Consider the following 22,460-nt stretch of genomic DNA (forward strand, 5'->3'; position numbering starts at 1 on the left):
GCTCGCGGGTTCCTGTTTTCAGAGACGAATTCGAAAAGTGTAGTTACTCAATTAAACACCCAAAGAGTACATCTTAATTTACGGCTATACTAAGATAAGTTTGCAAGGTGAAGTTATACACCCGACGAATGATTTAATCATGTGTAGAACCTCGCAAGTAGCCGACCTGCTGTTGATACCTGCCAGCAGTCAACGCTCTTCTTGCTGCCACCCACAAGAGAAATCAAGGCTGAAAATTTTAGCTTATTATTGAAGCAACTTAATACGGAAACTTTGCGCTCTTACAATTACTTAAGTGTTTTCTCAAAAAAAAAAACCAAGAAGTTCAAAGAAAGGAAAACAAGTCTAAACGTAGTTGGGAGCACAATAGACATACGTTTATTTCGTGCAATTTTCAATCCAGAAAAGGCCCAGACTAATGGCGCCGGGAAGATTCTATCGTTCTGGAAATGGGCAAAAATTCATTCATTCGGAGAGAAACGAAGTGAGCATCACCTAATGGGGCTTCTAGTTCAGAAAGGATTATACATTACAAGCACTGCAAAGTTGTTTGAAGACAATTTAAATGTTCTAGTGGATGATGTTAGACCATTAAAAAATCCCTTTCCGGGACCCCGACCTCTTAGGGCAGGCGAGGTTCATGCGCATCCGAACATTTGCATGATTATCTTGGCTGGTTATATCAGGGAAGAGGAAGTGAATGAATGGGCTATCTCATGAATTCAAAGATGACTGCAGTATAACTGGAATATTAATGCCCAAACCTTCCCCAAAATGAGTTTGGTTACACGAGGTAACTTTTTAACTCCACTCCCATCAGTTCAATGATGCCAGTGCTGTCGTGTTGTAAATAAAAGGCCTGGCGAATTGTAAGCCTTATGAAACAACATTGAGTAGGGGGAGAAGGGTATCAAATATTTTTTCCGCTCGCAAGTCAAAATTTTCGCGAAAGATGTGTGACGTGCATTCATTTGTCTTAACTAGTTTGTCCAGGATTGTAGAAGGTTTGAAATACTTGTAGAGTGGTTGGGCTGATACGATATGGTGCTATGCGTTTTAGGTATTTAAATGCAATATTGCTATTTCAGTTTAACCGTACACAAAGGGCAACACCAAGATACACACTGTATTAACTATTGCTGTTAATAGCTAGTGTGGTGGCGTAGTATGGGCTTAACATCGATTTCTTATTACCTTAGATGAACAAGATATGTACAAAAGAAAATTGAGTTTAGAACTTGGTAAAAGCCTATCAGTATTACTTAAAGTAATGTATATGCAAAAAAAGATTATTGACAATAAAGCTTGTAGGACAAAAGAAACAACTGCCGTTTTATGTTTCTTCGTAGACGTACAAAACTCTGCGACTCGATACTATACACTAATATTAACCACTCAACGTAAACGATAACAACCCAACAAGGCATTATAATTAATGAATTTGGCGCAAAACAAACGTTTTGAAAACAAGATGGCGTTATAAGACATAGTAGGACAACTTTGATGCAGCAAAGTTCTAGTGAAGAGTTCCGGACGGAGCTTTCATTTGCTCCCCGGTACATTAAGAGCTATTATGTGCAGAAGGCCACCATATGTAGATTGTAACAAACGGTTCACGGTATTATTTTGAGTTAAGTAGTAATGAAATTTTTTTTTTTTTTTTTTTTTTTGTTTTTTTTTTTTTTTTTTTTTTTTTTTTTTGGTACCTTTCATCCATTTGAAATGTGTAGATCAGAAAAATGATTACAAATACTGGTCATGCTTATGCAGTTTTGATTACTATGAAGAAGCATCTGTACTAGCTTGCCCCTGGTTACTCATTTAGGTTTCCCTTGGGGGATTAAATTCCATTTAAAATACATTTACTTATGGGTTTTAAACATTTAAATAAACCGGCAAATGACAAGTTAGGGGGCTGTCGCAACTATTCGTGGTCTAGCGCGCACATCACGCGACACGCACGCGAATTTAATTTAACGAGCGTGCGACATAACAAGATTCATTTCCCGGCACTAAGCACAACGAATGACATTTCTCCAATCCCTTAATCTTTGCAAAGTGTTGTGCAAAGTCAGTAGTCGTTAATGTTGATCTCAAACCTTAGAACAAGTACTTAGCTTGTCAGCGGCGAAGTTTTTATTGGGAGATAATGGCTTGCGGTCAGTTTATACCATACTTGAAATTCTGCTGCGGGTGTTTACTCAAGATCAGTATAATTAGCACCACTTCATTGTTTTCTAAGCGTCTATCATCTCTGACCATCTCTTATACTGAGGTTTAAAAACTTCAGATTTGTAAAAAAAACATCTTTGTATTGTACAGACGAGATTATTTTCACAGCAATACATGAGCTAAATTTGACCATGACAAAATACGTCCGTCGTGATTAATGACCGAGATATATATTAACAAAGGGAAGAAATTGGTGCAGATACCGTGACCAAAGTGCTCGTGCGATGAATATCTGCCAGAAAGAATTGATACGGCAAGCTTTGAAGAGAAGACGGTATTGCTCTTTGGCCGTAAATTAGTTCACTTGTGGAAATAAAATTTCCATTCTCTAAATTACTGAAAGATAAGGTGCCGTTTACTAATATTTGTTTAGAAATTTATGCTTAAAATAGACTGTCAACAGTATATTTGTTTTTCATGTGTCAGCCGTAAAACATTTCCAGTTGGATCTCGCGCGTACCATTATCGAACTTGGGGAAGGAAGATTACGAAATATGGTTTTGACCTAACTTACATGAATATGCCAGAATTTTGAAATAGCTTCAGCTAACAAAATGCTCATTTAAGTGTTTATATCATTACCTTGCACTATCAATATTTCTTAGAAAAAATGTAAAGAATTCAATGTTTGTGTATAATTGTGAATAAGACATGTCTGGAAACGTCTTGCAGCTAATCCTGAGTCGACTGTCCAACCAGACTGAAAAATAATGTGTATGTTTTCACTGGGAGTGAATTTATAAGAAGCTTATATGAAGGCCGTCGTCGTCTCAACCTGGCTTCCAAAATATGTTTTGTTGTTTATATTACAATAAGCATGAAAGAACAGGAGACAAAGATCTTTAATCTTGGAATCTTTTCCAAGGTTGTAAAGAAGAGCGCGTGATTTTTTCTAGATTGTACTTTTTCTGGGCAAACACGAGAACAACCGACTGAAATTATGGAAATATCTTATAACTTTCGTCAGTGTCCTTTTAATTTTTTTTAAGCAGTAATGAATATGCAATGGTTCACTGATTGCATAATATACCGATGTATATATGGTATTTAAATATCCGCTTGTGAATTTTAAAATTTCCGCAGGGAAATCGCTTAACAAGAAGAACAGTGTTCTGTGAACCATAAGCACTACAAAGTATCGCCATTACAGCAAAACACTACACTTCTACACAACTGTTCCATTGTTTATACCTTCTTCATTGTGTGAAGAAATTAACTGTTCTTTCTACTAAAATAAATTGCTCGTGACGCAAATATAAGCTTTGCAAAAACAATCACAACCACTTTTTTAATATCTCGTTGTATTTAAATGTCATGCAACCAAAAAAGAACATTTTTGATACTAACTCTGTCACAAAGTTAAACCTTTATTGTTGTGTTAAGCTCATAAAGCCCTGCAGGTGCTTTTAAAACGCTCTCATGCTTAATTCACAATTACATTTCTACGATGAACGTACATGTATATTGTTTACTCTTCTTCGCCTAAATACTCATTTTAAGCAACATACAATTTCGAACGTGAACAACTCTCGCATTAAAAAAATGGTTCAACGCTTAAGATTCAATTCGTCAGCGCTCAACATCGGGAAATATTCCAAATATTCCACAGTCGGTTTTATTGTAAGACAAAAGTCAGCGAAGCAGTAACACCAACAGACCAATGAACACGCGGTATTGCCCTGTAATTGACATATTCAATCAAGCTAATTTGAATGGGCTTTTTTCTAGTCATAAATAAGTATATTTCTCTAGGGACTTCGGATAATTATTTTGGCGTACACTTCGAGGGTAGACAAGACTTGTGAACGTGTTCGCGAACTTCATGGCGCAACTTGGCTAACCTTGGAAACAAACTGAAAACATGACTTGTAAGAGCATCCTGGTGGTGTGCTTGATTTTCTGCTGCCAAATTAGCTGTGTTACAGCCGCATCAGAATGCACTGGAGCTATACTTGCTTCAGTGTTTGGCACGATCGGCACGCTACTTGTTATCGCTGCGATTGCAGCGCTAGTGTGGTACTGCTGCCGTAAGAAATCAGGTAGGGGAAATTTATTCTCAGAAATTTTAACCTAGATAATGTTCTCCCAGAAATTGTTCAGTTCTTGCAACTGCTTTGTGAAAAGGCGCTGCTCATATAAAAGCGTATTACTTGTGTTTTGTAGGCACATTATCGTCAGGGTCTTCCGTCGACTCTGCAAGCGAGCCTGAGCTTTCCCTTGGAGCAAAGACTAAAGGTGGAGATGTTGGTTTGAATGGCCATGGGACACCAGTCACTTTTTCACATCGCTACAGCGAAGATGCCCCATCGGCTGGTAAGAAAAATTATAGCAATGTTTAAAATTCCGCACTATTGAAAAATATAATGCATACCTACAATACGTTTAAATACCCGTTCAAACATGCATTTTTCTGAAGATAGTTTATCATTTAAAATTTTTCGCACTAATAAAGAAATGCGAACATGGTCATACGAATGTTTTCCTTTTGGAAAGAGTAAGCTACTATTTGTTTTGTCACGTACAGCGCCTTTGCTAAGCCTTGTATTGGACACTGTCCATATTCATGAATTTATCGCAACAATAAAACTTCAGGACATTTGTTGTTGAAGCGCTAGTAAAATTAACAGCCACTTCATAAACCACTTTTCCAATCATTTCTCGTCTAAGTTTACTTCCCACTGGTGAGACATAAACGAAGTTAGAACAATTGATGTGTGTTTCCATGGATAGATTCTCTATGGAAACATTGCTGCGTTTGTACGGATATTTTTGCTGTGCCGCATTGACCCATGACGAAGGCAAAGCTTTCATTCGGCCTCCATACAGTTTCAGATCTTTCGACCAGCTTAGCGTTTTTTACTTTAAAAATCGGCGCCAAAACACTGGTGTCGAAAAAAAAAAACGTTACTGTGTCGCGCGTAAAAAAAAATTCTCGTATTTCTAGAACGCAATTTCACGTTTGAAGACGGTGATTATTAAAGCTGTGATTTGCATAAATAGCATTGGTTTTTCAACATCACTGAAGCGCAAAAATGAGAAGAATCGAGAAGATTGTGGTCCTAAAAACCCTTTATTACGCTTATTACTGACGGCACGTAATACATAAACATTTCTGGTAATGCTAAACTAAAATAAGTTCAATCGAAAACAAGTTTAAGTATTATTAAAAAGTGATTTATCATACGTATCTACAGGAATGTAAAGAAATAAAAAATGAAAAGCAAAAACATTTTTGGGAGAGAAAAGTAATACCATAGCCGGACAAGTGCTTATTAGTGGTTGCCTTGCGCACGAAAGAAGGTCACAGAAGTTTTTAGATTTCTCGCCATCCCACATTCTGCATTTTGATCATTCTTTGCACATTGTGTCAGTTGTAAAAAATAGAATCATTTTGACCTTGCGACTTCGGCAGTTACGAAACTTATTTGACATCTTCGGAAAGCCAACATATTATAAAAGGTCTAGGTTTGCAAAATAAATTGTTCTCGGGAATTCTAGATGTAAACATATCATCTGACAAGGTTTAGTTTCTCTGAAACACACCGCTTGTACCGCAGACTTGAATGACATGTTACAAACAATAAAAAAAATTAATAATAAACCTTACACATTTTTCAAGCTGTCAGCTTTTTCAATGCGAAAGCTTTGTCATTGTTCAGGGCTTTGTTTTAGTAGAAAACAACTCAATAAGCCAAAAGAGTCTCATGCATGCTGTTTTGTGTAGTGCGTTTTATTCAGAATTTGGTAATATGAAAAGTATCTTTTACCAAACAGTTCTGGTCTTAGTTGATTAGTTCTTTTTTAAAGAGGGGTTTTCAAATGTATTTTTAGCCTATAATATCAATACCTCAAGCATATGGAGCACAATCATTAAGACAATCGTTAACAAGAAACAAAGAAAAAATCTGATATTTCAAGCAACTTCTCCCAACTAGCACTATAAGAAATGTACGAGGAAGACGAAGGAGAATTTATATGTTGACATTGCATATTTGAAATCTGTCAAGCCTATTGCTAAAGAACTCCAAGCTAGGATCGAGTAAATTAATATTTAGCATTTTATAATGCAACTTTCGGCAGTTTAAATATAATTTTCTTTTGTCCACGGAAAATATATCTGTTTGCTACTGATTTCTCTTTTTCAGCGATTTCAAATCGTTTGAAATGTTGCCTTTATTCTTCTTTAACGCTTATAGAATTTCAGCATAAGCAAGGAAATTGTGAAGTTATAATTTGAACGGAATTGATTCCAACTGTTGCTAGTCTAGAATGTGCCATAGAGCTCATAGGTCGCGAAAGTGAACAGTCGTATACAAATGATTACACAATGACTTGGCAAGCTAACGTTAAATATAAATAATAATTAAGCCACAGACGCAAAAACCTGTAATTAATTGCCCTTAGTTTTCTTCTGGTCTCATGGCCGGCGCCTTGTTGCAAATTTGTTTATTGCGATGAAATTCCGCGTGAAATCAGTTTTGATGTATTTGTATTTTTTTAGAACAAGACTCCCTAGATTTTTTTCAATTTAAAAGCTGCTTTTTTTTCGTTTTTCTTTTTTATTATGGCTTTGTTTGTGTGTTTGTTTGATTGTGGTTTATTAAATTTAATACGGAATAAGGGGTTTTACCATGAATTTCTGATCAATTTATTGTTCTACATTTTCGCCAGATATAAACACGGCCATAAAAAAGCAAACAATATAAATATGACAGCAGTATGCTGTTCTCATTTAAATTGCTCAATTGTGATTATGGCGATGTCTGGAAGAAAAATTGGTTTGTGAGGTTACTTTTGTAAAGCACTGTGTTTGTGGCAAGCGAAGGTGCATGTATTACACACTGCCTGAGAAGTTGATATGGCATGAATTGAAATGCAGTTTTAACCATTTGTAATTGGTGTTTCGAGCTGTAAACGTTTACCACAGTAAAGATAAGTCAAAGAGCTAACGTCGTTAAACAGATTCCCTTTCTGGTCTCCTTATAATTGTTATAGCACTTGTTAACGTAGCTTGTTTACTGTTTGTCTGTTGACTCTATTGTGCGAAATCAGAAACATGAAGGTTTACTGTTAGCACGCGGCTTTGTTCGATAAAATACTATGTTTAAGTTCGTACTCGGATCGTTATATCTTGCATTGGTTGAGGTTTGTAAGATGTCTGTTGTAGATGTATGTAAAATGCAAAGCGCAAATGACAATACATACAGCAGTATATCTATTTCTAAGGCCTTTAATTATCAGTAAAATAATGACGAAATCAATGGAAGATTAGAAATAGAACAGAGCTAAGACGTGAAATATATATTTAATATATGTTAAAGCATAACTAGGCTAAAAAGAAGTAAAAATGGAAAAAAGTGAAAAAAAAAATATGTCTACGTTAGATTTACAATAAAAAGGAATGCTTGCAGATTTAAACTGAAAGAGAATATCTGTTGCATTTTTTATTTCAGAGCTAGCAACAGTATTAAATATGTCAATAATGGTTCGCATTCGTCTTGATAGGAGTATTACAACTAAAGTTTACTTTTCTTTACTTCATTATAGTGCTTGTGTTAAAATGTGAGCGTTTCAAAACGATCTTAGAAACGGAAAGTTCAAACAACGAAAACAGTCACCGCTATCGAGCTAGTTAGACGAAGTTACAAATTTTGTTTCATATTCTTAACTGGTGTTAATAATAAGAAAAATAAAATCTTGGTAAAGCTTTAGCACTTCTGCTTCAATAGAAAGATAATGATGCCTGCAGAGTAACATATTCGATGTATCTTTAGCAAGTACAGCCAGGCGACACATAAGGCCTCCACTATTGTACAAAATGGTAACAAAAAATTTGCGATGCTGGGAAGTTGTTGTAAATTAATTTTAAAAAGGCAATAAAAGATTTGCTTAAACTTAAAATATCTTCCATGACCCACATTAGGCAGTGCACTTTTTCACTGACTTTCACTGACTTCTGTAGCGTAGATTAGTGTGTAATTAAAGAGTTGCACTTATTCACTTATTTACAAGCTTCTTGATAATAACACTTAAAACATTTAACTTCTGCAGCTTACAACACAAAAGGAGTTGTTAATCCAGCATTTGGTGGAAGTCGCGAGGTTCTCATTGACATGCCCACTCACCACGACAGAGAAGTCAAAATTGACATGGATGGGAGCCCATCTATGAGGCCCCTTACTCCTAAGGGGGATGTCAAACTCGACATGGGTGGAGATCCAGTCATAAAACCCCCTGGTGGTGACGGGGAAGTAAACCTTGACATGGATTGGGATCGTCGTCCTCTTGACATGAGTCTCTCGGATGGAGATCACCCAGACATTACTCTTCCTAAAGGAAAGCTCTCTGACATTGATCTCCCAGACAGTAAACTATCAGGAGGTGGTGGTTTCTCAGGTGGAAGCCTTACGGGTCCAGATGCTGATGTCGCTATCAAGGGTCCTTCCAAGCCGACGTTTAACCTGGAAGGACCAAAGAATATGGTAAGCAATCTTTAATTTATGGTTTACTGCTTTGTTTCAATTTCAAGTTTTTTTGACTAATGTGAGATTTAGAACTTTTAGCCACATGATTCTTTAACATAAGTTAATTTGAAATGTGAGAATAAAAGTTACGTAGCAGGTATAAATTGAGATTAGATACAAATAACGGAACAAGCAACTGGATATATATTGGAAATTAGGAGCTTCCCAGAATAAGATAGAGTTCCTTTGTATGCTGTTAATCCGTTTCTACATTTTTGAAATCATTAAAGTGCAATGTTCCCACTATCACATTAGCACCCACCCGATGATCAACATGTAGTTGGTAAAAAACATGAAATGGCATGGTATGTTTTTCGAAAAAGTATTAAAAATGTATGCCCATTTCGTGATATAGAGGCCATGCTTACTTTTTGTGCTCGCAATTTAATGACCGATGCGTCCTTAACGTCCGTAATAACTGACAATGATACAATTGTATTCATTTTAATGTTACCTAAGATAATTTGTCTAAAACATTTGGTTTTAACTGTAAATAATTTTCTATAAAACATTTAAAGCTTTTTGATATCACGTAAACATTTCGGATATATATAACATTTTTTGTTAACGTGTTCATGTAAACCACAAAAGGTAAACGCTTTTGCTTGGGCCAATGCCCCAAACGTCCGTAGCATAAAGCAACCAGCTGCAGGAGTGTTGTTTGAAAGATAGTTTGCAGATCATTACCCTTTATGTGACTTTCTCTTAATAAGATTGCTTTCATTCCCACAGGAAACCGTCGATGTCGAGCTTGACCGCCCCGAGAATGGTGGTTTCGGGCTGTTGATAGCGAGGGATAAGACTGTGCCACCTCCTGCCTTGTTTGTTAGGGAAGTAACTCCCGGTGGCATGGCAGCCAAAACAGGTCTCATAGACAAAGGTTAGAGACTTATTATAAAACACATAAATTTACTTAATTTATCTTCGACGCAATTGGGGCTAGTTAGGGGTCTGGCTTAAAAGGTTCATTTGTCAAGTTTATGAATTTAAATTTTATTTTACATGACTATGTAAAATTGCATGGATTCGGTCAGTATTACACGATTAATATGACAACTTTAAGGGTGAGAAAATTAGGAACAAAGACGATTAAATGATTAGCTTTACGACGGTTTAGCTTTATGAAACTAAGGTCTCATTAGTGACAAAATCGTCCTCTCTTCGTAGGAGACAAGATCATCGGAATCAATGGTGTCCCTATTGAAGGCATGCCCCATGATAGAGCTATGAGCCTACTCCGAGATGATGAGAAACCAAAGCTACAACTCAAGCTTTTGAAAAATACGCTTTACAAAGGAAAGGGTATGTAGTGTTTAAAGTACTGTGTTGCAATAAAATTAAAGGTAATCTTACTTTCCTGGAAAATGACCATTACTTTGTTTTATGGTCTTGAGTTGCTGCCCTTATCTATTGCATCCTACATCCGCATGGGACATTTCTAACCTATATGTTATTTACATTTTATTTGAAAGGCAAATTGACTTTCTTCACGCCTATAACAGCAACTTTGCGCAACTTCTGTATCTTTTTTTCTTTCTAAACTATCTCTTTATACCATTTCACACCTTTGCAGATGTCTCATTGGATCTACCTGGAGGATCGGTAGAGGAATCCTGCAAAATTGATATGGAACCGACGCTAGAGGCAGGGGTACCATCTGTAGACTTTGAAGAAATGCAGGGTGATGCCCCTGATCTAGGAGAAATTAACGTTTCTGGACGGAAACCAGGATTCGACATGAGTGGACCAGAAGTGGATATGCCTGAGGGAGAACTGAAAACTCAGTTGTCTGGACCAAATGTGTATTCAGACATCGATCTAAATGGTTCGTCATCTAGTTTGAATGTGCCTTCAACTAAAACGAAGCGTGGTAAATGTTTCTCGTGCGCGTCCAGTGGAGACAAAGACGTGCCTTACAGCAAAGGAAAGGTAAGTGTTTGATACGCTATTGCAAGCTTAAAAAGATTAGATCGAGTTGTTTTGTATACTATTGATAGGCTTCTGCTTTTTTGAAATAATTTTAGTGCAAAGTTCCCATTACCAGTTAGCATCCACTTGATGATCTAGTTGGTAGATAACTCGAAATGGCAAGGAACGTTTTTTCAAAAGAGCCCTCTGCAATTTCGTGATGTCGTGATTATGCTTCCTTTGTGAGCGCACAGTTTAAGAAACGATATAATCTTAACGACAAAAATATTACTAACAACGATACAATAGAGTTCATGTAAATGAAAAGAAAACTTGTGGAAAACGTATGGTTGTATCTAGAAATGATTTTTTTATTAAAAATTTCGAGGCCTTTTTATAACACGTAAATATTTTACGTGTGTAATGTATTCATGTAAAACACACAAAACGTTTTCGCTTGGGCCAATGCCCTACACATAAAGCAACCAGCTGCAGAAGTGTTGCATCCCACCCTGGATGTGAAAATAGCCCACCAGCCCATAGCCAGTTAATCAGCTCGCCCTAATATAGAGTTCGTCGGTTCCTATTTATACTTTTGGGTAGAGAAACACATTATGAGGAACCAGGGCCGCTCGATCCAAAGTCCAAAGCACCAATGATCAGGCTTCTACGCCACTCACCTCCAAAAACACAATAATGAAATAACAGTCTGCAGAAAGAATAATTTGCGGATTACCTTCTTTTATCTGGCTCTCTCTTAATAAGATTGTTTTCTTTCCCACAGCAAACCGTTGATGTGGAGCTTGACCGCCCCGAACATGGTGGCTTGGGAATGATGCTAGCGAGAGATAAGACCTTGCCACCTCCTGCCTTGTTTGTTACTGAAGTAACACCCGGTGGTATTGCTGGAAAGACAGGTCTAATAGACAAAGGTTAGAACCTGCAAAAAATTTCTAAAATGATAAAAGATAAGACATGGACATATTTTATTCATCTTCGTTGCAACTGTAGCTCGTTAGGCCCCTAGCTTAAACGGCTAATATGTGTGTAATGTGCATAGATTTGGTCAGTATTAAACGATTGATATGGCTTAAATGGAAATTTCAGCAGATTTGAAGGCTGAAAAAGTAATGAATAAAGACGATCATATAATTAATTAGCTTGATGACAGTTTAGCTTCATGAAACTAGGTCTCATTATCATCGCCCTCTCATCTTAGGAGACAAGATCATCGGAATCAATGGTGTCCCTATTGAAGGCATGCCCCATGATAGAGCTATGAGCCTACTTCGAGATGATGCGAAGCCAAAGCTAAAACTTAAGCTGTTGAAAAATGCGTTTTACAAAGGACAGGGTATGTATTGCTAAAAGACTGTGTTACAGTGAAATTAAAAGAAATCTAACGTTCCTGGAAAATGACAAATTTTTCCATAACATTCAGTTTTGATTTGCTCTCTTTAACTATATTGTATTCAAAATGTGCGTGGCACATTCCAAACCTTGTGTATTATTTACATTTTATTCGAAATGCAAATTGACTTCCTCGTGGTTATAACTGCAACTGTGCATATTGTAGTTATATAATTTTCAACAAAATATCATTGCATATCATTCCTGTTGTATTGTAGCGTTCTTTGTTAACTATCTGTTTATATCATTTCACATCTTTGCAGATGCATCAGTGGATCTACCTAGAGGATCTGTAGAGGAATCCTGCAAAATCGATATGGAACCGACGCTAGAGGCAGGGGTTCCATCTGGCGATATCGAGGGGAAAATTGACGGTCCATCTGCAGGGTTAAACTTTCCATCCAAAAAGAAAAAGCGTGGCAACTGCTTTTCTTGCGCGGGTGGTACCGATAAAGGAGAGCCCTACAAAAAAAGAAAAGGAAATGCTGAGTTTGATTTTAACGGACCAGACGTCGACGGATCAATGGAAATGAAAGAACGTGGTAAATTCGGCCTAAACGGAAGTGACACTAATCTTGGAGGAGACATGGGAAGAGGAAATGCTGGGTTTGATTTAAATGGACCAGAAGTCGATGGATCCATGGAAACCAACAGCAGGATACACGCAACTGGGCCAAATATTAAGCCACCAGGCGTTTCCATTCCATCAGGAAATATCAATGCGGGCGTTTCTGGCCCCTCGTTTGGAACCAGTGGAGCAGGTGACATTTCTACAGGACGACCAAAAGTGGGAATAGACGCAAATGCTCCAGATATCAACGCAGCCGGGCCAGATATTAAGCCACCAGACGTTTCCATTCCATCAGGAAATATCAATGCGGGCGTTTCTGGACCCTCGTTTGGTACCCGTGGAGTCGGTGACATTTCTGTAGGACGACCAAAAGAGGGATTGGACGCTAATGCTCCAGATTTCAGCACACCAGACGGAAAAATGAAAACAGAAATTTCAGGCCCTGATGTCGACGTTTCAGCTGGTAAATTGCAAGGTCCGAGAGCGGGCTTTTCTGGGCCATCGTTTGATACCAATGGAGCAGATGACATTTCTATAGGAAGACCAAAAGTGGGGTTCGACGCAAATTCTCCAGATATCAACACACCGGACGGGAAGATGAAAACAGAAATTTCGGGCCCTGGTGTCGACGTTTCAGCTGGTAAAATGCGAGGCCCGAGAGCACAAGTTGATGCCCCATCGGCAGAGTTAAATTTACCTTCTGCAAAGAAAAAGCGTGGCAGTTGTTTTTCGTGTGCAGGCGATGGTGACAAAGATGATCCATACAGGGCAACAAAAGCAAATGCTGGTTATGATTTCGATGGACCCGATGGATCACTGGAAATGAAGAAAGCCGGCAAATTTGACATAAGTGGCTCTGGCCCTGATTTCGAAGGCAGTGGAAAGAACAAAGACATTGGACTCCGCGCTACCGGACCAGACTTTGACGTGCATCGACCAAATAAAGGAATCTCGTTAGGAACGCCAGAGATCGCATTGAATACAAGAGATCCACACCTCAAAACACCGGATGTCTCTACGCCATCCGGAGAAGCCAATATGGGAGTTTCTGGGACCGCCATTAATACAGACGCGGATTTTGACGTCAGCAGACCAGATGTGAATATTGCCACAAGACAGCCAGAAATGAAGTTTGACAAAAATGCTCCACGCATTGATGCACCGGAAGGAAACCTGAAAACAAAAATGTCAGGACCTGATGTAGATGTTTTCACGGGGAAAATCAAGGACCCAAAAGTAAAGTTGGACACTCCGTCTGCTGAGTTAAATTTGCCTTCCACAAAGAAAAAGCGGGGTAACTGTCTCTCGTGCACAGGCGGCGCTGATAAAGATGAACCATATCGAAAGACAAGAGGAGATGCTGATTTTGGTTTCCAAGGACCAGAGGTTGACGGATCCACTAAAATGGTAAAAGGTGGAAAATTTGACATCCACGGATCTGATCCAGATATGAAAATTAAGGGTAGAGGATATCAAGAAGACTTCAATGTAAGCGCCGCTGCACCCGATGAAGGGGGAGATGTATCTCTTCCTCGTCCAAGTGCTTCCTTGCCTTCAGCAAGAGGTGATGGAAAGATTCCTGGAGGAAACATAGATATCACAGCAGGTGGTCCCGGCCTTGATATTGAAACTGACAAGCCAAGCGTTGGACTTGACGCCAATGCCCCTGACTTCAAAACGACAAAAGGCAAACTACAGACAGACATGTCTGGACCTGATGTAGACGTTCCAAGCGGAAATTTCAGGGGTCCACAGGCAAATATCCATGGTCCATCTGTTGACTTGCATCCTCCATCCAGGAAGAAGCCTCGTGGAAACTGTCTTTCGTGCGCAGGTGATGCTGAAAAAGACGAACCATATAGAAGAGGGAAAGGAAATGCCCAGTTTGCTTTTGACGGACCAGATCTTGACGGCTCTTTAGAAATGAAAAAACCTGCCATAAGCAAACCTAACGCTGACATTGGTGGAAGAGCTACCGGTCCAGATGTTGACCTGGATACCCCAGACATTGATGTATCATCTCAAAGGCCAAAGATTGGATTAAAATCGCCCGAGTTTAACGTCCCAAAAGTTGGAGGGTCAGGAGAAATAGACATAAATGGACCGGACTTTTCATACGAGAAGCCAAGAATAACCGAACCCTCTTTTGGCAAAACAGATAAAGGTATTGACATCCGAGGACCAGATTTTGGAATAAATACTCCAGATGCTGACGCTTCTGTTAAGAAACCAGACATTGGATTCAATTCGCCCGAATTTGACGTCTCAAAACCTGGCGTCTCCGGAAAGATAGGAGGCGTAGGACTTGACGCCAATGTTCCAGACTTCAACAAGAGAAAAGGCAAACTACAAACAGAAGTTTCTGGACCTGATGTAGACGTTCCAAGCGGAAATATCAGAGGCCTAAAGGGAAATATCCATGGTCCATCTGCTGATTTAGATCCTGACTTCAAAACGAAAAAAGGAAAACTACAGACAGAAATGTCTGGACCTGATGTAGACGTTCAAAGCGAAAATTTCAGGGGTCCACAGGCAAATATCCATGGCCCATCTGCTGATATAAATCCTCCATCCAGAAAGAAACCCCGTGGCAACTGTCTCTCGTGCGCCGGTAATACCGATAAGGACGAGCCATACAGAAAAGCTAAAGGAGATTCCAAGTTTGGTTTCGATGGACCAGACATTGACGGATCTATAGAAATGAAAAAGCCGAGCATGAATGAGCCTAATGCCGTCATTGATGGAAGACCTACCGTTCCTGAGTTTGACATGGATACTCCGGATGTTGGTATATCATCCAAAACACCAAAGTTTGATTTGAAATCTCCTGACGTAGACGCCCCTGACATCGGAGGCCCAGGGAAGATAGACATAAATGGACCTGAATTTTCGTATGAGAAGCCAAAGATATCCGGACCCTCTATGGGCAAAACAGATAACCGTATTGACATCGGAGAGCCAGATTTTGAAGTTAATGCTCCAGATATTGACGCAACAACTAAAAGGCCAAACATTGGAATTAGTTCTCCTGGATTTGGCGTCCCAAAAACCGAAGGTACAGCTGAAATAGACCTAAATGGACCTGATTTTTCGTACGAGAAACCAAAGATATCAGGACCGTCAATTGGCCTTAGAGATAAAGATATAGATGTTCGAGGGCCAGACCTAGACATTGACACACCACAGGGTCGAGCAGATTTCGATATTTCTAAACCAGACATCTCCATACCGTCAGTAGATGGTGATATAAAATGGCCTTCCACCTCCGGCGGAGATTTTGATGTCGATGCTAATTTGCCATACACGAACATTTCTAAAGGTAAACCAAGATTTGGACGTGATGCGAACGGACCAGACGTGGATATCCCAGGAGTGGACAGAAAAGTGGAAGTTGCTGAGCCTCGTGTGTCCATGCCATCCATAAATAAGAAAGGAAAGTTTCCTTCAGGAGATGCTAGCCTAGACGTTAGCACGCCAGATGCTGATATTTCTGCAAAGAGACCCAGTATTGAACTTGACATGAATGGATTAGAAGAACGCCAAACAGGTGATGTTGATCTTGAGCTCAATCGCCCTGATTTAGACGCTTCATCGAAACCAAGTTTCGGATTAGACCTGGACAAATCTGGTCCAGATTTCAGCTTTCCGTCGTTGGAAAAGAAAGGGTCATTTGATCAACCTGAATTCAAAGCTCCCAGGGGTAACGAATTCGATGCTAAATTCGATTGGGATAAAAATACATCAACACCAAAAGGACTTGATGTCAACAAGCAACTCAAAGGATTCCCTTATGGTGATATAGAGTTAGAGACCAGTCCAGTAGAAGGCGACATATCAGTGGAAAGCACGTATGACAACTTTGAGCTCCAAAGCACTCCACAATCGTTTCCATCAGCTACTTACGATGAGCCACGCAGTCTTCAGCGTTATGACGAAATACGCCCTGAAATGGAACTAAGGCTGTTGTCACCAAAAGACACCAATCAATCTGAAGAAAGCTTCAATTTTGACATCCCAGATACAAGCCCTGGCATGGCAAAGGAGAGTTGGAAGCCAGGTTCGATGACTCTAGTAAAAGTCGAAGAAAATGTGACCATTTGCTCAGCATCAGTTGAAGAAGACAAACTTCCTTCTCCAAATAATAGGAAATTGACACTAGACCGTGAAATAAAGCAGAAAATTGAAGTTGTATTGCCCGGAGAAGAGGGCTCTAGCCAACCATTGAACTTGAGCAGAAAACATTCAAAGAGCTCATCGTCATCCACCTCTTCCTCATCTGATTCTGACGGTGATAAAGAGAAAAAGCCAAAGAAGAAAAAGAAGTCTCGACTATTAAAGGCACTACGAAAGAGCTCAAGTAGCTCAGCATCTTCCAAAGATGGCGACACTCCATCAAAGCAAAAAGAAAAAGAACGAAAATCGTCGACGAGTTCTTCGTCGTCAGATGACAAAGACTTGGGAAAGAAGAAACGTTCATCAAAAGCTGATGCCCTACCAGTAGAGACCATACAACAGGAAAAAATAAGAAAAAGTTCGGCATCCTCTTCATCAGATGAAGCTCCGTCCGTGGTTAAAAAGAAAGACTTGCCAAAGCGAAAGAGTTCTAAGAGTTCATCTTCTTCTTCTGATAAGGAAAGCCACGAAAATGACAAACAATTGTTATACAAAGTGGACCACAAAACATTTCCCTTCGTGAGTGTTGAAAAGAGAGAGCCTGAGGAACCAGTACCAAACATCAACACTTTTACAACAGACGTGCCTATGGAAGTTTCCCATTCAGTGAAACCTATGGATCCGAATTTGTCTTTAGTAGCAGAGAAACCCGATGGGGAAATGTTACCAAAAGAACGGAAAAGTTCAACGAGCTCCTCGTCAGATGAAGAATCAAAATCACCAGTGGTTTACAAAGTGGAATACAGTACTTATCAGCAGCAATATCTCATAGAGCCTGAAAGTAAGCCTGATCAGCCTTTCATTGTAAGTGCAGATGTTCAAGAAGACACTCCAGAAGTGGTGTTGCATTCAGTAAAGTCCAAAGATCCAGATTTCTCGTTTACAACAGACGCGAAGGTAAAGGAACGCAAAAGCTCGACAAGTTCCTCGTCTTCCTCGGATGGGGAAGCCTCGAATGTTAAAAAGGATACTGAGGCAACTGATGGACATGACCTACAGACGGTGGAGTTCACTTTACTGCCACAAAAGCACTTTGCAAGCTATGATATAAAGAAATTGGATGCTCCGCAGAAAACAGCAGAAGACACAGCTCCAGAAAGGAAGAGCTCAACGAGTTCATCGTCTTCAGAAGAAGAGAGAGAAGCTCCCAAAAGGAAAAGCTCAACAAGTTCGTCGTCTTCAGAAGAAGACAAAGACCTCTCTCCTTCATTAGATGTAACAGTCCATAGTTATGAGACGGTTCACCATGTTATAACTCCTGACTACCCGTCCATGGAACAAGACACGAAGTCTTCAGATATGCAAGAAGGTCCGTTTGTTGTTGTATCTCGCTCGATTAAAAGACCGGACATTTGGAATACCGCTACTGAAAAACATGAACCACAAGTCGTCTTAAGTTCAACAGAGGTTCAGTTTAGCGAGCCGCCAACTGACGTGTCGTACCATCTTGAATATCCTTGCAATCTCGCAAAAGATGAAGAGGATGGTCATGCACACGTACAAGAAGAAGGAATTGTACCATTATTTAAATCTCGATCAGTAGACCATGATATGTCAGAAGTCTCGGCGCTTTTAGACACGTCAGACGATGATAGAGCAGCTGACCAAGACGGCCACACTTCTCCTACATGGGACATTCAAACACACACGTTTGAAACTGTGTACCACGTGATTACTCCAGATAACCCTGCAAGGGATGGAGACAGCCATGAAGTTCAAGAGTTTTCGCCCACTGTAGTATCCCGGTCTGTTAAACGGTCAACACCTGTCATAACAAGCGGAGATGACGACCTGGAAGAGGAAACCCAATATTTTACTAGCACTACAGAGGTTCAGCATAGTGAACCTAGTACTGACTTCCAACTAGAATACCCGGAAAACGACAGAGTTTTCACAACTGACGAACGATACGTTCCTTTAACAGATGAAGAAGGGATCACAAGACACACTTTTGAAAAGGAAATACCAGACATCTCAGCTTTGCAAGCGTCATTTGATCATTCCGAGGAAATATCTCAACAAACGCCAGATGATGATAGAGCAGCTGACCAAGACGGCCACACTTCTCCTACATGGGACATTCAAACACACACGTTTGAAACTGTGTACCACGTGATTATTCCAGATAACCCTGCAAGGGATGGAGACAGCCATGAAGTTCAAGAGTTTTCGCCCACTGTAGTATCCCGTTCTATTAAACGGTCAACACCTGTCATAACAAGCGAGGATGACGACCTGGAAGAGGAAACCCAATATTTAACTAGCACTACAGAGGTTCAGCTTAGTGAACCTAGTACTGACTTCCAACTTGAATACCCGGAAAACGACAGAGTTTTCACAACTGACGAACGATATGTTCCTTTAACAGATGAAGAATGGATCACGAGACACACTTTCGAAAAGGAAATACCAGACATCTCAGCTTTGCAAGCGTCATTTGATCATTCCGAAGAAAAACCTCAGCAAAGCGGCGATTCAAGTATTAAAACAAGAGGCGAAGACAAATCTCCTCGCGAGAAAAGCCCTAAGGATATAGTACGGCGAGGCTCTAACTCTCGTCTATGGGATTTGATGCAAGGATATTTGATTGAAGAACCTATTTTGGACGATGATAACGCAAATTTTGAGTCACAACATGAAAGGACTGTCGACAAAAATAGAGACGAAGAACCCAAGATAGAAATAGGCAAATCGTTACCCAAGGTGGAGAGCAGCGTTTTTGAAGTGAAACAAGAAACCACTGAAACAGTTCCTGAAGTAACTTCACATTCTTCGAATGTGGTCACCTACAAAATTCTTCTTGACGACAAAGAGCCCTCTAAAGAGGTGATCACGTCGGTTGCGAAAGTGGAAAGTAGTGTTGCAGAAGTAACACCAAAAGCTACAAAATATGATCCTGTTTCTTTCCAAGTGAATGCCGGTGACAAAGCAGCTGTTCCTAAAGAACACTATACTTCGTCTTGGAGAAAGCAAGTTTCAGTCCCTGTTGATGTCGATGACGACGAAGATCCCTGGATGAGGCATTATTCTAAAGGATTGCAGCGAGGCTCCTCATATCAGCCAGCTTCTACAAAGTCCCCAGAAAGCGAAACGTCATTCGCTCAAAGTCGTGGCTTAAGCTTGTCTAAGGTACCACACGTAAGAGGTCTAAGGACTTCAACCGAAAGAGAGCGTGAAAGACCCAGGTATTCCATTGAGGGCCGAACTCGTACAGAGCCAATAGCGTACCGGGGGACTACAGAACGGAGGCCCATGTTACGGGAACTAGAAGCAGTTCCAAGAGTGAGGACGAATGAAAGCGTGTTCTTTATGAGAGACGAGCAGCCTCCAAAGAGCCAAGCTAGAACCACCGAAGAAGAATCGCCAAGGGAGAGATCTGGCAGTGGTCCATCCGTGAAAAGTTTGCGTTCTCTGTGGGATAAGTAAGACACAAAGACTTGCGCAGATACAAGAACACAAACAGGTACTAACATTGCGATGTCCTTCATATGAACTCTTCATTACGCTTCATGAATAGCAGAAGCTTAAAAACATTACCAGTGGATTTCCAGGTGTCCACAAAAGTCACTGATGATGTGACCAAACAGAAATACAGTCCACTTTATAGGGCATGTAGATTTCTGGGAAACCCTTCTTTTCCCTATTAATACCAAGTAAACATGTCTGTTAAACAAAGTTTTACAAAATGGAACTCAGTTTAGAAACACGAGGTAAAATCGACAACCCATTTTTGGTTTCAAAATGGTAGATTTGAAGACAGCAAATTTTAGTGGAAAACAGTTTAATGCAAAAAGATTCAAAATTGTTTAAAACATGTTTACGCTTTGGTTGTATAGGGTGAGATGAGGTTAATGCATTAATTAACTTGTAATTAATTTGAAAATAATAAGAAACTTTGCAAAGGTTGCAGCAATTCTGGTATTTACCAAGCTCATTGCAAATATATTCTACAGAAGGTTTTTTACGAAAATTGTATAAACAGGAATCCTGATTGACGTCAGTTTCTTTTAAGACCTTTAATTTTTCAGTTGGGTCTAAGGGAAAATAGTTTTTTCTTTATAATTTAATATGATATAATAACCACATTTAAAATTGTACGTACGGAGAACAGAATTTTGGTTTTTACCCTTATGCGGCAAAAAATGTGAGTCAAGATAGTTTTCAAGATTGTATAAAAAAATATGGATGATGCATATAACACAAGAATTTTTATTACTGGTTATATAATTAGAGCCTTTGTTAAGTATTTTTACCTACAATTATTGTTTTTGTTATCGTTACAAAGCCATTAAATAACCTTTTAAATTAACAGATTATTTCTTAGTATCAATGCTTTATAAAGTATAACTTGTATATATTTTTATGCAGTCGAAACGTATTAAGGAGCCACGCTCAACCGATGAGCCTTATCCCTGAAATACAGCTTTTTAAAAAGGTGCGATTTCTTCGACTTGGCATCGGTGAAACTGAAGCACATTGATTTAGGATTAGCAAACGAGCAAGAAATAACACTGTTTCACTTGCTTCAGTGGGCAGACTAAGATACACTTTACGGAAAATAGCTCTACCCTGATGTTCATAATAATAGGGGCGCGGTAAGCACATTATTTTAGCGTGGCTCTTAAATACGCATGTCGTAGAGACAGACCCGAGTGTGCGTAATACAACGACAATTCGGTCCCTCTGAAAACAAAAAACTGTTTACAAAGTAAACTTGCTCGAAAAGGCGTGGCTCGACTAAACATTGTAACTTTGTGTAGATAATAAGATTTGTTTGCATGTTACGAGCACAACAAAACAGAAGATGTTCCCATTTCCGGCTAATGGTTAATTTCTAAGCAATTACTAAATTTTGCGAATGTTACTACTTTTAGCGTAAGCTAGGGATGGGATACTAACCAAATGCAATTATAATTTAAATCGTTTTGCAAATTAAGTTTGAGCTTAATTGTAAAGCATTGATTATAAACTTGCTTCATTTTGTCTGCTTATGGTCACCAGGACATCAGTTTAGTGACAATTTTATATATTGTTTCTGTTTTAAGCCCAATTAGCTCAAAGTGGAAACATGTGGTTACATTGTTTAGACTGTAATTTTGATTCTGCTTTAACACTTATCCATCAACAAGAACATTGAGAAGCTTGAGAAGCTTAAAATCGGGCGCTTTGCCTTGAAAGGCAGGGTTCAGTACAGCAGAAACCACGAAGCAGTTACTTAAGTAGCACTCAGTCCGACTGTGTTTGTGTAAGTCACAGGGCTTGCATGAGCTGTATTAGTGTGCATAATATAATATCTAGAACGTTGTCGAGATTGCATTATTACTTAATGACATGATGGTTTCAATTTATAAATGTATCTCACACAATACAAATAAACGATTGAAGTAGACGACTAGACAATGTAAAGTTTGACTTAGCAAAGTGCAGTGTATTGGTAATACTGTAAGGTGCGGTTTCACCTGACGGTCGTGTGCTTTTCGGTATTTTCCAGGCATTGCACTTTGATGGGACAGTACTACAACTGTTTACCGGGGAACTACTATTGTCAAGAAAATGATCACAACTTGTTGATGAATGATTGAACATTTGTTTCATACCATTACTGTAATAGCAATTGATGAAGGCTTTTAGTACTGAACCAA

The 22,460-nt window shown here is 39.3% G+C and overlaps 1 protein-coding gene across 1 annotated transcript; it reads left to right on the forward strand.

Annotated features, from left to right (window-relative positions):
- Positions 1-3,989: 3,989 nt before the first annotated feature.
- LOC144634436 (uncharacterized) lies at positions 3,990-22,259 on the forward strand. The gene is made up of 9 exons (XM_078493387.1): positions 3,990-4,271; positions 4,396-4,545; positions 8,284-8,714; positions 9,489-9,636; positions 9,924-10,058; positions 10,330-10,685; positions 11,449-11,596; positions 11,884-12,018; positions 12,338-22,259. Exons 1-9 carry the CDS (start codon positions 4,094-4,096, stop codon positions 20,242-20,244), a joined length of 9,588 nt encoding a protein of 3,195 aa, XP_078349513.1. The 5' UTR covers positions 3,990-4,093; the 3' UTR covers positions 20,245-22,259.
- Positions 22,260-22,460: the final 201 nt, after the last annotated feature.

The sequence above is a fragment of the Oculina patagonica genome, chromosome 13 (assembly GCF_052425735.1).
Source record: "Oculina patagonica isolate OP01 chromosome 13, crgOcupat, whole genome shotgun sequence".
Taxonomy (NCBI): Eukaryota; Metazoa; Cnidaria; class Anthozoa; order Scleractinia; family Oculinidae; genus Oculina; species Oculina patagonica.

Coding starts and splice junctions, on each gene's coding strand:
- LOC144634436 (XM_078493387.1), top strand. CDS start 4,094: ATGACTTGTAAGAGCATCCTGGTGGTGTGCTTGATTTTCTGCTGCCAA. Junction 10,686..11,448: donor TGCCTTACAGCAAAGGAAAG/GTAAGTGTTTGA, acceptor TCTTTCCCACAG/CAAACCGTTGATGTGGAGCT. Junction 11,597..11,883: donor GACAGGTCTAATAGACAAAG/GTTAGAACCTGC, acceptor CTCTCATCTTAG/GAGACAAGATCATCGGAATC.